The sequence below is a fragment of the Mustela nigripes genome, chromosome 3 (genome assembly GCF_022355385.1).
Source record: "Mustela nigripes isolate SB6536 chromosome 3, MUSNIG.SB6536, whole genome shotgun sequence".
Taxonomy (NCBI): domain Eukaryota; kingdom Metazoa; phylum Chordata; class Mammalia; order Carnivora; family Mustelidae; genus Mustela; species Mustela nigripes.
In genome coordinates, this window is record NC_081559.1 from 140,022,063 (window position 1) to 140,040,062 (window position 18,000).

The 18,000-nt window shown below is 34.9% G+C and overlaps 1 protein-coding gene across 2 annotated transcripts in view; it reads left to right on the forward strand.

The window, feature by feature from the left end:
- The window catches only part of HNF4G (hepatocyte nuclear factor 4 gamma), a 122,218-nt gene that overhangs the window by 92,399 nt on the left and 11,819 nt on the right, over nt 1-18,000 (forward strand). The window contains exons 1-5 of one of the 2 annotated variants that reach the window (XM_059394746.1): nt 3,576-3,744; nt 6,665-6,836; nt 11,454-11,548; nt 14,788-14,894; nt 16,936-17,091. In XM_059394746.1, the coding sequence (XP_059250729.1) occupies nt 3,609-3,744; nt 6,665-6,836; nt 11,454-11,548; nt 14,788-14,894; nt 16,936-17,091 (666 nt within the window). In that variant the 5' untranslated portion in view covers nt 3,576-3,608. Of the gene's footprint in view, nt 1-3,575; nt 3,745-6,664; nt 6,837-11,453; nt 11,549-14,787; nt 14,895-16,935; nt 17,092-18,000 lie in introns of those variants that run through there. The other variant, XM_059394748.1, reaches the window with a different exon arrangement.

The window sequence follows — 18,000 nt, forward strand, 5'->3', positions numbered from 1 at the left end:
GTTTATACAATTAAATTATATAATTTTATTTTGTTCAATTATGCTATGCACGTTTCCAAAAATCACATATCCTAAATTATGAATATTCCACAATCACTATAGCATAAAAAACACAAAAAATACTAAAGAATGTGATACTTCCTCAGATTATGATGCATAATTAAAAATCCAAAAGTAACCATGACTAAAACTTTTTCTCTGTGACCTTTTCTTCTTTTCCTTTTTTTTTTCTTTTCTTTCACATCCATCTTGCTGTCCTTTTCCTACTTTTTTTTAAGCAAATAAAAATATTCTCAATTTAGCCTAATTAATTTTGGAAGTAGAGAAGAGGTATTGGTCATATACGAAAGTAATTAAGAAGCTATCTCATGTTAAAATCAATACAAGAAAAACTCTAATCTCCCTTTAGCCAACTCCCTGAGTTAACTCGGGTTTTGAACTTCCTTTTGTGGAACATACTCATTAGTTTTCAGAGTAGGTTGACTTCCTTAAGTAGTAGGCACCTTTTTTTGTTTGTACCATTAACTGTTCTATTCTACATTTTTTCTGATTACTGCTAAGGTAGATCATTTCCCCATGATTTTCTTCATAAATCTATTTTATTTTAATTTAGTAAGAACATTTAACATCTACTCTTTTAACAAATTTTTAACTTACAGTATAATATTATTGACAGTTAGGATGCTGTATGATTATCTATAGCTTATTCCTCTTGCTTAACTGAAATTTTATACTTTTTAATTAATCACTCCCCATTTCTCCATCCTCCTGGCCCCTGGCAACCATAGTTCTTCTCATTGAATCTGTAGGTTTGACTATAGATTTCTCATATTGGTGTAATCATGTAGTAGCTCTTTCTGTGACTGGCTTATTTTATTTAGCATAACGTTTTGAAGGTTTATCTATGGTGTAGTGTGTATCAATAGTTTATTCCTTTTTAAGGCTGAATAGTATTTCATTGTATGGCACACTTTCTCTGTCCATCCATTTGTGGACACTTATATTTTTTCCATCTTGGCTATTGGGAAAAGTGTTGCAGTGTCCCCTGACCATCTGACCAACTGTATATAGTTATCAAAGGTCAATTGTATTTGTTATGTAGCATGGTTATGTCATTTGCTCTTCTTATTTCATCACCTTCTAGTTAAACATTGCATAATTTACTGAAGCCTGAGTATTAAAAGAGATTTTTTTTTTCCCAACAAAAACCTAGTGGATACTTTGGAAGTGGATAAAAGCAAGTGGATGAAAATATATAAAGTATTTTTAAAAAGTATAAAATTTTAAAAGGCTTCTGCATTTAGGTTTTACTGATAGCTTTGACTTTTTCCTCAATTAAAAAATAAAAATAGACATCAAAGGCAGTGTATGAGATTTATACAAACAAAAAATTTAGTAAGAAATCACAAGCAGTGAGTACTTACTCGAATAAGAAGTCTTGGTTAGCCAACAAAACAGCAGCATTTTATACATTTAAGTCGAAAACGCTATTAAGAACGGATACACCATTTTCACAATTTTCTGTTCTAATTATTTTATTTGCCGAATGAGTTCAGTGAATTACCAATCCTGGCACTTAAGACAAGAAGTCTTCTACTGTACTTTGTAATTTATTCAAGAATATAGAACATAAAGAGTTTTCTCTTCACTGGACTGAACCTGACTGGATGCTGTGGGTGTTTCCACATCTGAGTATCATTAGGAAGACAAACTACCCACTTGAGGTGATATGCCTGCTATTTGGATCTGCTTTATCTTCTGGAAATTCTCAAGTTTTTACTCTATAGAATGAAAAAAAAATAATTTACAATAACATGGATGGGAAACAGGTTTCATCTTGAAAGCCAGCTCTGATTAATTGCTAGTGACTGCTTGAGGATCTGTGCTGGGATGAAGTGTAGCTCCTTCCCCCTTCAAGGAAAATGCCCTGGCCCAATAGTGATGCCCCCCCCCCCCCGGGGGATGCAGGATGGAGTAGAACAATAAACTATGACAGCACTGTTCTTCTGAGCTATATCCACATTTTTCTTAGTGTTTTGAGTTCTGTAAATGAATGACTCTCTGCCTTTCTCTTTTCTTCTTTTCCTTCTTTTGGGACACCTTTATGGGTGATATTCCTCAGCCTTATTTAGTTACCACATAGATGAGAAAGACTGTGAGCTATGCACAATTCACTGCCTTGGTTCACACAGGAAACATGTCTGTGTTACTTCTTCACAAGTGAGAACTAATTCATGCGAACGAAAACCACGGGATTCTCTTGCTGTCCACATCTCCCAAAATGAATAAATACAGTTAGCCTTCACTAAAGAGAATCAAGTCCCTAAAATGTATCCCTCAGATACAATCCTCGCAATTAGGAGTGCTACAGAATATGAAGGCAAGTGAACTATTCAGTGATCACTGTTGAGTTAATTAGTGAATCTGATTGCTAAAATGACTCCACTATTTTCTTCACAAATTCTTCACATTGTTTTGAGTATATTTTAAGAGGCTGGGCTTCCTATGAAAAATGTAACAATTTTCTAACATACAATATTCACAAGGTTTATGGTATTAAGAAATTGAATAAGAACTATTACTTTGCCATAGTTTTTAACAAGCATAGGAAATGAGATTCTGACTTTATAATGTAAATGTGGCTTTCTTGGAAGATAAAATCAATAAATGTATTCTCAGAAGTAAAATATAATCATTGAATCCTATCTTCTAAATGTTCCCCAAATTCTAAATGTCCCTTGCCACGTGTGCGTGTAAAAGGTGTACTGTGCTATATAGATGCTAGGTATTAGAGGTTGATGATGGGAATGGATAGGTCCACACATGTTAAGGATAATTCTATTTCAGTTCAGTGCCTAGAATGTAGTAAGCATCAGAAGTCAAAAGAAATGAAAACTTACTCATGTAGCTATTTTTATAAAATGCCTACAACGTGCTAGCAACTATAGTAGTTGTGTCCTTGGGAAGTTTACAAACATTCAAGGGACACAGATTCCTAAGTAGATAGTTAAGGAGAATATGTCCAGCCGTATTAGGGTTATGTCCAGGCTACTACTGTAATTTATCACAAATCCTTGTCATTTCAAATTATAGATGTTTTACCCCAACATAAACAAAGTTAGCTCTATTGTACAGTAAGAAAAATGGAAATTGTTAAGTGCTTATGTTAAGTGTTAACTTACAGTCTAGGCATCAGATTTATAACAGTAAAATCCCATTTTTTAGAACATGTGGTATGTGATTTCAGCCCCTTGCATGGCATAAATCATGTTACAAATACTTGAAACCCGAGAGATTCTCTTTTCTATTTTTAACTACTTAATGACATCATTTATTGTCTACTGGGAATCAATTTAGGAAATCATATTCGTCCACTAAGCACTTCAGATAAGGTGATTCCATGAAGCATTCCAAGATTATCACAAGGAATTGCTTTCGTATGCCATAAAAGAGAAAGAAGTGAGCAGAATATGGCCTGCAGAGGAGTTTACAGTTTTACAGCTCCTCCCACGTAAGTCACTGTTAACAGTAACAGTTAACTTTGGATTATCACTCACAGATTGAAAGCCCAGCAGCCATCACACACGCTGGCCTGTGGTGGCACTTGTATGTGTGTTTCTAAGTCAATGATGAGGGTATCAGAACCGATACTGGACATGGAGATGGCAAATTACAGTGAAGTATTGGACCCAACTTACACAACTTTGGAGTTTGAAACTATGCAGATTCTGTATAATTCCAATGGTGAGTCCTCATCTACTTGTAGACATAAAGGAAAGCAGGTATAATGGGAGGGGTAAGAACGGAGCTTCCCAGGTGGTCGCTCTGTATCTCCTTGCTGAAGAATCCAGGGCTTGGCTTTTAAGACTATGTATCTGCATTTCCTCACAAAATTTAAGTTAATACTGTTATGGTTCATTTATGTTGAGTCTTTAAAAGTCTAGTTTCGCGTAACAAAGTGACCTCAGAATTCTGTCATAGGCCAGTTAAGGTAAAAAGAACAGTTTCAGAAGTTACTTTATTTACTGTAAATCCCAGTGGTAAGTAACGTTGGCAGACTGGCTGTGAAGTACATTTTCTATGCGGTATTTAAAATGACATACAGAACTCTGGAGGCTTTTACTGGTTGCCTCCTCCTGTCGTTTCAGTTCTCAATGGCTGTTGATGAGAAACTTCATTTAAAATTACTCTAAGTTTTGCACTGAACCCAGTATGAAAGGAAATAAAGGCTTATATTATAACTCTACTACTTGACAAGCTAATGTTTAGCCTCACAAATCTCTTGGTATTTATGTACTGTAACTTTTTAACTTCAAATAAGGCATGGATTGCTTAGAGTTCAGGTCTTTATATAATATAGTTTATTGTTGACTTTGTATTTAGGTTTTTCCCAAGTAAATGTCTTGTCCAAGATTACTTATAATTGTCAGAACACCTCAAATCTAGTAATTATGTATACTTTGAAAAATGTGTGTGTGTGTGTGTGTGTGTGTGTGTGTGTGTGTGTGGTATAGTTCGGGATTGAGAATGTATCTTCTACTCAGGATAGGGCAACGTTCTGCTATGCTCTTCAGTTTTACAACTGCTAATCTCATTATATTTATAATAAACAACAGCTTATTAGTGGGAAGATTTTTTTAATCCTTAGAAGATAAATTCTGAAATTTTAGCACGAAGAGAATTAAAAGAAACCCTTAGTGCAAATCTTGGGAAATCACCATTTTTATTCCTTAGGTTTAGATTTGATTAAAGATATTTAATAGTATATTTGTCTCCAGAGAATCATGATTTTTTAAAAGACTGTGTATTACTAAATAAGGACAGATTTAGCATAAATATGTAACACAACTGACTTTTGCGTTGTCTACCTTGTTTTGTAATAATGTTGTTAACAATATGTAAGTTTGACTTTAAACTGGAAGCTAGGGCTGAATTTTTTTCCCGTTTCCATAAATCTAGAATATAATCAATTCTAACACTTCTGTCTTATTTCTAAACCAATTTTGTTTATGTTACCAAAAAGAAAAATTCCTCACGTTAAACTCCATAACATCACATGATTAACCCTTAAACATACTCTCATTAAGGTTTTCCTTGACGAAATTATATATGGTAATGTCTGTCAGAAGTATTAGTAAGCAGAATATATGTGTTTTCACAGAATATAATTGACACATGACAGACTTTAATTTTATCTTTTGTTATATTCAAGATATGATGAGTTGTTATGTTAGAATTTAGACAGATCTAAGTTCTCTAACATCATTAAGTTTATATGCTGTAGGGAAAGGGGGTGGTAAATGAACAGACTAGTACATAATTTTTAAGAATGAAGTAGTTATTAAAAAAAATAATTAGGGTTCTAGATTCTCCTTGGAGGGCAGATGAAGGAGGACTCTTAGATGTGTTCAGAGAATAGTTCATAGACAGAGACTGGAGCAGAAATCAGACCACCAGTTCAAAAACATCCTTGAGGAAGAACTTTCCTTCGAGGCAGGAGTAGCAAAGGTGAAGATTCAGAGATGGAAGCTGCCAACTCGAAGGAGGTTAAAAAGGCGACATTGTTGAAGAGTGAACAGGATGGAAAGTAGTACCAAGTAATGGAGTCAGAGAGGTGGGAGGGGGCTTTGACACACAAGGCTTTAAAGCAAGCCTGAGAAGCACAGGCTTTATTCTGTTTCTGAGGGTTAGGGACAGAAGACTAATAATGATGTGAATTTCTTGTTCCAAGAGCACTTTGGGGTAATAAACAGTAGGGGAGCAAGGGTGGAAACAGAAAAATTAGATAAGAGCCTATTGCAGTAATGTAGGGGAAAGAGTATAGTCGATTGGGTAAGGGTGAGCACGGTAAAAGGGTGAAAAGTTGTGAATTCGATATGTATTTCAAATATGGACTTAGATTAGATATGAACAATGACGGTGAGAATCCAATGAAGACCACCAGGTTATTGGCCCAAGGTACTGGATGGAACCATTGACTGAATGACTAGGGAAGATTGAAGGAAGAACAAATTTAAGGGGGAAAATAGAAGAGTTGTGTTTTGATACATTAATTGGCAATTCCTATTAAACTTTTTTTTTTTTTTAGATTATTTATTTATTTATTTATTTAACAGGCGGAGATCATAAGTAGGCAGAGGCAGGCAGAGAGAGAGGGAGAAGCAGGCTCCCTGCTGAGCAGAGAGCTGGGTATGGGGCTCGATCCCAGGATCCTGGGACCATGACCTGAGCCAAAGGCAGAGGCTTAACCCTCTGAGCCACCCAGACGCCCCTCCTATTAAACTTTAAAGTGAAGTAGTTAAAAAGGTATTTGGGCATTTCAGACTGATACCCACAGATGACATCAGGGCTAGAGAGAAAATCTGGGGATTTTTCTCTCATATACATGATATTTAACATCATGGGACCAAATGGGTTTTCCCTAGGAAAGAGTATATTTGGGGGGACTTAGACCTATGGTATCCCGAAATTTAATCTTCAGAAATATGTGAGGGAAGACTGGAATGGAAACTGGCAGAAGTGGCCAGTGGTTAAAAGGAGAGCACTAGTGTGCTCCAAGAGGTCAAGGAAATGGACTGTTTTGAGCCTGTGAATAATTAGTAGGGTAATATAAATAAGAAATACTTAGTATTAACTTGAAGGCTACTCTGCTTTTTCTTAACAGATAGCTCTGCTCCAGAGACAACAAGTATGAATACCACAGACAATGGTGTCAACTGCCTATGTGCCATATGTGGGGACCGAGCAACAGGAAAGCATTACGGAGCATCAAGCTGTGATGGGTGTAAGGGCTTCTTCAGACGCAGCATACGCAAGAGTCATGTTTATTCCTGCAGGTACTTGAGATGCTCCTTTTGAGAAAGTTATCTTTAGAGGCATTTCAAAATGGCGTGCAAGAAGTAAGGGATAAAATCAGGGCTTTGGGAGCACCCGTGTGGTTTAGTCAGTTAGCATCTGACTCTTAATTTCAGCTCAGGTCGTGATCTTGGGGTCTTGAGATTGTGCTCAGAGTCCAGCTCCCCACCCAGCATGGAGTCTGCTTATGTCTCTCCCTCTCCCCCTTCCCTCACTTATTCTCTTATTCTCTCGCTCGCTCGCTCTCTCAAATAAATAAATAAATAAATAAAATCTTTTAAGAAGTCAGAATTTTCATACAAAGTCTGTATGGAAAAAAAAAAATCTGTAAGCTGTGTTTAAAGTATGGGTATGTGGGGGGTGCCTGGGTGGCCCAGTGGGTTAAAGTCTCTGCCTTCAGCTCAGGTCATGATCCCAGGGTCCTGGGATCGAGCCCACATCGGGCTCTCTGCTCAGCAGGGAGCCTGCTTCCTCCTCTCTCTCTGCCTGCCTCTCTGCCTACTTGTAATCTCTGTCTGTCAAATAAATAAATAAAATCTTAAAAAAAAAAAAGTATGGGTATGTGGGTGTGTATGCAGGATGCATTCCTACAGGTGGTTCTTTTTTATGAAACATTTTAGACTTATAAAACATATAAAAAAATCCACATACTTATCATCCAACCTAGACAATATAGTCGAAGCCTTTAGTGAACACACCTCCTCTATCGGTTTCTGTTTCTGTCCTCCCTCCCAGAGTAGCTACTGTCTGAAATGTGGTGTTTGTCTTTTCTTTTGTTCTTTATTGTTTTACCACATGTTCATATACCAGTGGACCTATTTAAATCTGTATTTAAATGGTTTCACAATCTGGGAGTTTTTCTGCATCTTGATTTTCTTTTTAACATCTCTACTTCCTGAGTCTTTCAAACACAATTATAAAAGTGTGGATGATTTTGGTAGCTTGTCAAAGTCAGTGAGTGAGCTTAAATTTTCAGTCTTAAAATTTTAAGTGTATTTCTCATGCCACAATTTTGCCATTGAATTCAATGTTTTGTCCAAAATATATTTAACTCTATTGTATATGTCACATATTTCTAGTAAGCTTCAAAAATATCTAGTGAACATTGTAGTACAAGTTAGGATTAGATACTCCACCTTGAATCTTCAGAATGACAGTTCTGGAATGTAGATTACATCTGTATGAAATATGGACTATTAAAAAAGTGACTGATGCTAACATAAAAATATCAATGTTTGCTCTACTGATGAGTAGCATGTATAGGATTGCTGTGTTATTTTATGAACAAACTGGACATTTAGGAAAAAGTTAATCTCCCTTACAATATGACGCCATTTGATTTCTAGGGTCTGGAAAAAGCTAATGTATAACTCTCCAAATACCTAACTAATGTTGTCTAGTAATTTTTCCAGGAGGGCTTAAAGTTGGTTAAAAAAAAAAAGTAAATCTTCTTGATAAACAAAAAAGTATATTTACATGAGTCTTGCTTTTATGTACATTAAAGCTCTAGATATAAAAAAAAAACCATGTAGATTCCCTCATTAAAAACATTTTCTCTATGATTACATTAAATATTCAGTGATTTTACAAAATTTACAAAATTAACAGTGATAATAAACACAACATAACATGTAAACAATATATTTTGAGTCATATGTTCTGTTAAAGATGAAATACGTATATATGAAAAATAGTGTGATTCAAACAACTAAATTCAACAAAGACTTTTAGGAATCAAAATATCAGCACCATTGGCTTTCAAGATTTCTTCAAGTGAGAAAGGAGTGTTCCCATACAACTTTTGGAATTAAAAAATATTCCCACCACATGTACAGTTTGGCGACTCACACCTTCTCATCATGAGTATTGCTGCCAACTTAGCCTTCTTTACATATTTTGGTATTCAAAAAATGCTGTGATTTTCCATTTGGAAAATACTTATTATAATAATGAAGGTGTAGGAATGTAAAGGTTTTTTAAGCTCGGATTTTGCTGGTCTCAAATTTATCCATTTCCTCAGATGTACAAATTTTATTTCTATTTTAGCTCTTCTGTCCCATTGAAGTTGGGCTTTCCCTCTAAACCACTTTTAAATTGTTTCAATATTTTTCACATCGTGTTTTCTTTATTATGGCTGTTTGTAAACTTGTATGTGTACTCTGTTAGATTATAGTTTCCTCGAATGGAGGAGACAGGTCATATTCCTTTGTTTAATCCCTACACCAGGATCTTGTACCCAAAAGGTGCTCAATATGTTTATTCAATTTTTGCATTAATGTTAGTTAGTTGTATTTTCCTCTTTTATTTATTGGTAATTGGATTCCTTCTCCTGAAGCCATGAATTCCCAAGTGAACAGTTCTTTTTCTTCATCCTAAAAATACCTCTCTTCCAGCTCAGTTCTTTTATAGTAGATTTTATATTCAGTCAGCTCAAAGTGGCTACCCATCATTTTGAGAAGAACTATCTTCTTTTGTAGATCATCAGTAGGTTCTTTTATTCCCATCATTAATAATCAGTAACATACCAATTATTACAAATTGATATTTGTAATACTGATACAGTGTACATTGTATCATCAGTGTACTTTGATACAATATCAATATCAATGGTATTGGTATTATTACAAATAATCAGTAATATACCAATACATATGGATGTGGGTAATTTTATGACACAATTTGGAAGAAATACTATTATTTTACTAGATGATTGATATTTGCTCCAAAGTCTATGATTTATATTTACCCTACATGCACACAACTTTTTGCTGAAAGTCCTTCCAATTTGGCAGTGTAAATTAATTTGGGAATCTTAAATAACATCCTCACGTGTTCCATCAGGAGTGAATGGTGGACTGGACATCAAGCTCACATTTAATTCCAGAGATCATACATTTTAATTTTCTTAAGTGTTTAATTCAGGTTTTGAGTATGTTCACAGAGTTGTGCAACCATCACTACAACCAACTTAAAACATTTTCATCACCCTGTAAAGAGACCTCCTCCCTTAAGCTGTTGCTCCCCATTTCCCTTAACTCCCTCCCCTCCAATGATAGGCAATGATTAATGCACTTTCTGTTTCTATAGATTTGTTTCTTCAGGACATTTTGATAGAAATTAAATTACAAGCACACCTCACTTCACTGCGCTTCACAGACATTGCATTTTTTTTTTTTTTTTTTGACAAATTGAAGGTTTGTGGCAACCCTGTGTTGAGCAAGTCTTTCGGTGCCATTTTCCAATCAGTATTTGCTCACTTTGTGTCTGTGAGTCACAGTGGGTAATTCTTGCAATATTTCAAACTTTTTCATTATTATTATTATATTTGTTATGATGATCTGTGATCAGTGTGGTTATAACTCCTGGAACATTCAGATAATGGTTGGCAGTTTTTAGCAATAAAATATTTTTAATTAAGGTATTACATTGGTATTTTAGACTATGCTGTTGCACACTTTGTAGATTATGGTATAGTGTAAACATAACTTTAATATACACTGGGAAACCAAGAAATTTCATTTGACTCACTTAATGATGATACTAGCTTTATTGTGGTGGCCTGAAACCAAAACAGCAGTATCTCTCAGGTATGCTTGACTTCTTTCACTTCGAATATGTTTTCAGGGTTCACCCATGTTGTACCATGTATCAGTACTCCATTCCCATTCATTGCCAGACAATAATATCCATTGTGTAGGTGTACCATATTTTATCTATCTGTTCATCAGCTGATGGATTTTTGGGTTGTCCCTTTATTTTGACTGTTAGGAATCATGGCAGTTTGGACATTTGTGTGCATATTTCTGAGCGAACATATGTTTTCATTTCTTTTGTGTATATACCTAGGAGTGGAACTGCTGGGTCATATGCTAACTGTAATGTCTAACTTTTCTTTAAAAACTGCCGAACTTTTGGCCAAACAGCTGCATCATTTTATATTACAGAAGCTGTGTATGAGGGTTACAGTTTTTCCACGTCCTCATTGACACTTGTTATTGTCTGTTTTTTTTTCTTTTTTTCCCTGATTATAGTCATTTTAGTGGTTGTGAGATAGCACCTAATTATGCAGAGACCATACTTTAAGTGTTGTTTTCACCTCTGGATATGTAGTTTGGCAGTTAGAGTAAATTTCGGTTGCATTTGAGGCACATTTAAAATTAATAGAAGGATATTTAAAAGAGAAAAGCATGAAAGTGCAGAGGAATGAAGTTCTGATATATTCTCCATTACACTGAAATCATTTAGCAATAAGCGATTAGAATTCACATGCCAAGGATTTTTAAACGAGGTTTGGCTTTCCCAACTCAGGATAGGAGTGATAATGTATAGTGTGTATACTGGTGAAAAGTCAAATATCATTCAGTTTTATTTTGTTATAAAGACTGCATGAGAAGTGAGGCTTGTATTTCCACATATGTGCTGACCATTAGACTGGAAAAGTTGCAGGTAACTGTTCTCACACATTCTTCCTGTTGGGCCAAATTTGACCATATATACACAAGGTCTGTTTATCTGTTTATCTGTGTGTGTTTGTTTTTGTTTTTGTTTTTTGTTTCATAAACAATTTTCTGCAAATTAATATATCTTTGATATTCTAGGTTCAGTCGGCAATGTGTTGTTGACAAGGACAAAAGGAATCAATGCAGATATTGTCGATTAAGAAAGTGTTTCAGAGCAGGAATGAAAAAAGAAGGTAATAATACATAGTATAATAATGATAACTGTTGGTGGAAATTGTTATACACATACATCCTCATGCATTCACATAACTTTTTCAAGTGAATTCTGATTTTCTTCAGTGAGAAATCTCTAATTCCCTAAGTTTAAGAATTTACCCAAGGACACTGACACCCAGTCTTTGATGATTGTCTGATTCCAGACACTAGTACCTCTGCTACTGGGTTATACCTGGAAAGAGAAGTATTATCTAAATAATATCCCGATACCCTGTTCAAAAGAGAAATGGCAAAATCTCTTAATAGGTTGAAAGTATAAACCTTTTAAACACACATTTATTGTCAATAATAATTGAATATCTTTATCTCATAAACATTGATTGAATATTAACTTTTTATTCATTGATTTATTTATTTAGCAAATATTTATTGAGCACTTCTTTCTAAAAACTGTTGCAGATGCTAAGGCTTCAGTGGTAAACATAACAGATAAAAGAGTCCTTCCTTTCAGGGAGCTTATATTCCATTGAGGAACAGAGACAGTGGACCACATACTCTGTTTCTTAATTTCATTTCAAATGTAGTAAATAATCTGATTATATTATTCTGCATTCTAACTGTGGTTAATTTGGAAACAAATCTGTTGAACACATGTAGACATTTGGCAGTAGATAACCACTGCAGTATTTTATGCTTATCAGTTCACATGCTTATGCCTATTACATACCAAGAAATATTTTTCAGAACTATTTCACAAACCATAAAAAAAAAATCAAGTTAAATACTACAGAAATGTAAAGTATATCAAACTTACCTTGAACATAGCTAGTTTTTTCTCTGTCATAATATTTTTAAAGAGACCTAAATTCCATTGGTTTCATTTGGATTACTAGTCTCCAAAAGAAGGCAAAATAAAGTTTACAAAATTAAAGGAGAAGCACTTTGTCATTATAAAATGACTTATTTCTAATGTCAATATTTAGTAGTTTTTAGGATTTATTACATAGTTTGTCAATCAGTTTCATTTATTTCTATTTGAACCCCAGCACTACTCCTACATAAGTATAAGGAAGTCAAAAATCCTCTATTTCCTTTAAAAATTCACAGGTTTTGAAAGAAAATTACTTTAAAAAATAGTTAAATTATGTCTCCTACCATTCATAGAATAATGCATTAGTTTTTTCTAAATAGATTAGGAAGTAACTTTTGAAGATATATTTCTCTTATTTACAGTAATAACATAATACCAAGGTTAGTTGGATAGAATCCTATATAAACATGGTTTTATGTTAAAAATTATAGCAGTGGGGTGCCTGGCTGGCTCAGTGGGTTAAGCCTCTGCCTTCAGCTCAGGTCATGATCTCAGGGTCCTGTGATCAAGCCCCTCATCAGGCTCTCTGCTCAGTGGGGAGCCTGCTTCTCCCCCCACAACCCCGCCTGCCTCTCTTCCTACTTGTGATCTCTTTCTGTCAAATAAATAAACAAAATATTTTTTAAAAATGATAGCAGTAAGATTACAAATGTTCACAATATCTTTTGGTATGTTTCTGAGGATTGATCATGTAAATGAAATTCACTAAAGCATAGCTTACATTTTAATTTTTTATCTCCACATATGCATTTCCATATGAGTCAGTTTAGGCTGAAAATCAATGATCATTTCTGTGGGGAAAAAAGAGTAAGCTACCAGTAAATATGATTTTAAGATAAAATATTAATGATTCATTCCCAGCTTCAACACTACTCACTCTTAAAAGCCAAGTCCAGTATTTTCTCTTCCAAATTAATGACTTCATGGCTAATAGTAAGTATGGGGTAGATAGTAGCTTTTGGCATAGAAATTGGTGCATCTCTTTAATAAAAGAATAATTTAATTAAAAATTCTAGTAGTTTTATATCTTCTCTCTCCAGCAGAACAGGGTAGAGCATTGATCTAAGTAATTTAGGGGCGATAGGCCTTGTTTTCATTCTTTTTGGTTAACTGAAGATATATTTACTCCTAAGTTTTAAAACCTAACGTTGAGAGGCACCTCGATGGCTCAGTCAGTTTAGCATTGGACTCTGAGTTTTGGTTCCATGTCAGAGCCAAAGCATGGTGTCTCCTTGAGAGTCACTCTTTTTCTCCCTCTGCCCTTCCTACTTCTACACTCACTCACTCTCTCTCAAAATAAATAAATAAATCTTTAAAAAAAAAAAAAAGTAAAAAATCTAACATTGATATTTGACTTATATTATTCTTATATGACAAATATACAAGGTAATACTCTCTCTCTCTCACTCTTCCTTACATTTAAAAACGTAGTTTTCGGGGAGCCTGGGTGGCTCAGTCAGTTAAGCATCTGCCTTAAGCTCAGGTCATGATCCAGGGTCCTGGGATCAAGCCCCACACTAGGCTTCCCCTCAGCAAGGCGCCTCCTTCTTCCTCTCCCTCTGCCTCTGCTTGCTACACCCCCTACTTGTGCTTTCTCTCTGTCAACTAAATAACTAAAATGTTTAAAAAATAAATAAATAAAATAAAGTCTTGTTTTCAATAAGGAATTCAGAAACACACATTACTTTCCCTTTCCTTTCTGAAACAAGTAGATCTAGCTCTCTCCTAGAAGCTTTTTATTTGATACTTAATGTCTTCGCCCTTCCAAAATGCTGATGTTCAAACCTTAGTTAGTCTCCTCAGGAGACACCCCTTCCTGCAACTTTTGCTTTATTATTGTTTACTGTCCCAAGCACATTGTTTCATAAGAGATCATGAGATTGCAAGCTTAAAATCACCTTTCCTAAATAAAATTCATTTTCCATTTCTCCTAGTGTTTGAGAAAAAAAAAAAAAAACAAAAAACGGAAATTTCAAAATCTGTGATTCCTATCTTCTGATGGTGGATATACTCTTTGCCTTCGGCAATCTCACAGGCGATACTCTTCCTCTACTTATCTTACAGTTTTATTAACGTTGAGAGAATGGAAAAACCATCCTATCACAGATACTGCATGGTTGAACTGACTTGACTGACCCAACACTTTCTGGCACGCCTACGATCACGAAGTTTCAAAAGGCAGTATTTTATGAGATCTAATGATAGGCTTGGCCTTCTTTTTAAAAGTGGTGCAGAATAAAAAATAGCCTCAGTCATACCATGGTTTCCTCTCTGCCCCGTAAACCCTTCTTTCTTTTTATACTATTACTTTTGAATTTAAAACTGTATTTCCTGACATGTAGTGAAAAGAATTGGCCAATGAATACTGTGATTTTTCTCTCCTAGCTGTGCAAAATGAACGGGATAGAATAAGCACCAGAAGAAGCACATTTGATGGCAGCAACATCCCCTCCATTAACACACTGGCTCAAGCAGAAATTCGGTCTCGCCAGGTACCTGCGGCACTCCAGCACCCAGTCCTGTCCAACAGAATCAAATGTCTACTTAGGCGTAATTCAAAAATAATCTAAGTTCATTTAAATGGGCTCACTTCTAAAATGAACTACAGTTTTACTTTGAAAATATTAGGTGAAATGTTGACTTAATTTTGACTCTTCCTGGACAACTTCCTATTTTTAAACAGAAAAATGCAATGTATTTCAGTCTAATGTTGTTAAATGAAAGTTTGTTTACAAGGTTGGTTTATAATACTGAATGCATAGCACAATCCTCTGGGGACAGGAGCTTGCTTTACTGATTACGTCTGTAAAATCAGTTACTGTGACTTTTGGGAAGCTTGGTTGAGACCTATCCTCAGGGCTTCCTTCTTTGAAAATGGTTTCTGAACTAAAGAATCCACCTTGGCATCCGTTTTGGAAACAAGTATTTAAGGGAAGAGCCAGAATCCAGAAACCAATGGAGAAGGAGTTTATTATCTTAAATTTCTGGAATGAGAATATCAGTTCCAAAGTTTAAAATTATTTGTCATTAGTTATATACCTAAAAATAAATCATTTAGAATCAAACGAAGAAGGGCGTCTGGGTGGCTCTGGTTGAACATCTGACTCTTGATCTCAGTTCAGGTCATAATCTCAAGATTGTGAACTCAAGGCCCATGTTGGGCTCCACACTGGGCGTGGAGCCTACTTTAAAAAAAGAAAAAAAAGAAGAAGAAGACCTAAAATCCTTGCAATTTCCTGAGTGATAAGAGAGCCTTTTGTTAGTCATAAAATCTCCAACAGACCTCTCCAGAGTTTATGCTAATGAGGTGACATAGGGTGGGTCCCAGAAGGACCAAATTGGGATTCAAGGATTGGAAATTTCAACCCCACCCACTGGCTATCTGTGAAGAGAGGGGGCTGAAGACTGGGTTATAAAAACTCTTGAACAACAAACAGGTTGGTGAACACATCAATGTTTTGGAAAAGTGATTTCCCCGCAGAGGGCATGGAAGCTCTCCACCACTCCACACCCCTACCTACCTACCTTGTTCTATGCATCTTTTCCATTTGGCTTTTCCTGAATTGTATTTTTTATGATAAACTGGTCAATGTAAAAAAAAAAAAATCTAATAAGAAAACCTTTTGAAGACAGTTTATTTTACCATTGCCCCATGAGAAAAGTTAATGATATTTTTCTATTATAAAAAATTATGAAATAGCTAACTATTAATCAGGTTCTATAATGAGTCAGTGCAACTACTTTCATTTTTGATAGCACGAGGGTGGTATGATGAGACTAACATCTCCATTATCATCAATCCTTGATTACTTAATGATCCTATAGAGCGTTTGCAGAATGGCTTAGGAGGCTGTGAAGAAATAGACATACGCATAGATAGACACACAGCACGCACACGCACACACACACACATATGTTCAAAAATTAAGTTTATAAGAACTTTTAGAAAGCAATTTTAGCAGAAAAACATCTTAAAACCACTTATATTTTATATAGTTCAAAATTATATATAATTGAAAAATTTTTCAGTACAGGTTAAGTTTCTCAGTGTTGCTGAGTCAAAAGTTGGTTTCTTAATTTTACTTTGGTGGGTTTCCGTGTCATGCAGCAACATTGCTAGTTCTGGCTTCTCTTCTAAATCATTTTTCCTGTTTGGTAAACTGTATCCACTGGAAACGTTTTTTTTTTTCCCATAAAAATTAAATCACAGAGCATGTTCATGTGACTGTGGCATATCTTTTTGCATAGTCATTTTGAATTAGGGATATCCTGGAAGTTGAGTAACTTATTTTATGGTTTTGCCTGTAAAAAGAGGCACTGCTCCCAGAACATAGTGCTGTGCAGTGAATGTTTACAATTTAGCTCGTACTGATAGGTATGTTTGTCTCAATTTTAAAATGTTCTGTGTATCTCAAGATACTGTGGCAAAGAGAATGCCCATTTCAAAGCTGTGTACTTGTTGCAGTCATAGAAAAAAGAGAAATACTGCTCATTATTATTTTACATGGTAAATTAATGTGATCTTCATGCTAGATCTCAGTCTCCAGCCCTGGCTCAAGCACTGACATAAATGTTAAGAAGATTGCAAGTATCGGTGATGTCTGTGAGTCCATGAAACAACAGCTCCTCGTCTTGGTGGAATGGGCTAAATATATTCCTGCCTTCTGTGAGTTGCCACTGGATGACCAGGTATAGTTAAAAGATGTCATGAATGCTTTTGGAATTTTTTTCGAACTTGGCTATGTTTTTGTGTTTTTTAAATTATGTTTATAGTAGATTGACCATATTTAACAAAGATTCAGTTATGAGAAAAAGATTGGTTTTCTTGTCCGTTCACCTTGTTCTCTCAAAAGGCACATCTATTTAACTTCTATTTTAGGGGTCCTGCAGATTTCTTTATTGGGTGAAGTTGAGGAAGACAGGATTCTTCCCTCCTAGAGTTTAAAAAGCTTTAGTTTTTACTGAAATACCAGACCACTCATAGACAGAAACCACATAGGTTGTGTTGGTGTCTTTGTAGGCACTTTATTCAGTTAACGTAAAATTTTGCCTTTCATGTTGTCAATTTTATTCTAGCATTCACTATATAAAAAGAATATATCTGGCAAAAAGTATCTCTAGAATCATACTCTGAAATATACAGAGAGATAGAATTCAGATATAATAATCTTTTCCTATTACATATATTTTCATATTTTGTAATATACCGAAGACATTTTAATTAATAGCTAAGAATTTTAATTTTGTAGTCTATGAAAACTAGATTATTAACTTCAGATTCATTTTGAATGCTTCCATATAGGTAGTTAATAATATTTTGTAGATGCCAGTAGTTGGAAAATTTTTATTCTGTCACATTGAGTAAACCATCGTATGTATACCTAACATATATTTTTATATCTTCTGATCAGTGCCCTTTACCACTAACACGCAAAAACAAAGAAACAAAGGGAAAGGTGCATGTTGTTTAAAAAATCCAGGAAGGGCAAAATATTTACACAACCAGAATGAAAAGTGATCATAGGAAGTCAGCAGTTATATTTCTAAGACAGCATTTCACCAAAAAAAAAAAAAGTGCTATGAAATCTGAAATCATTC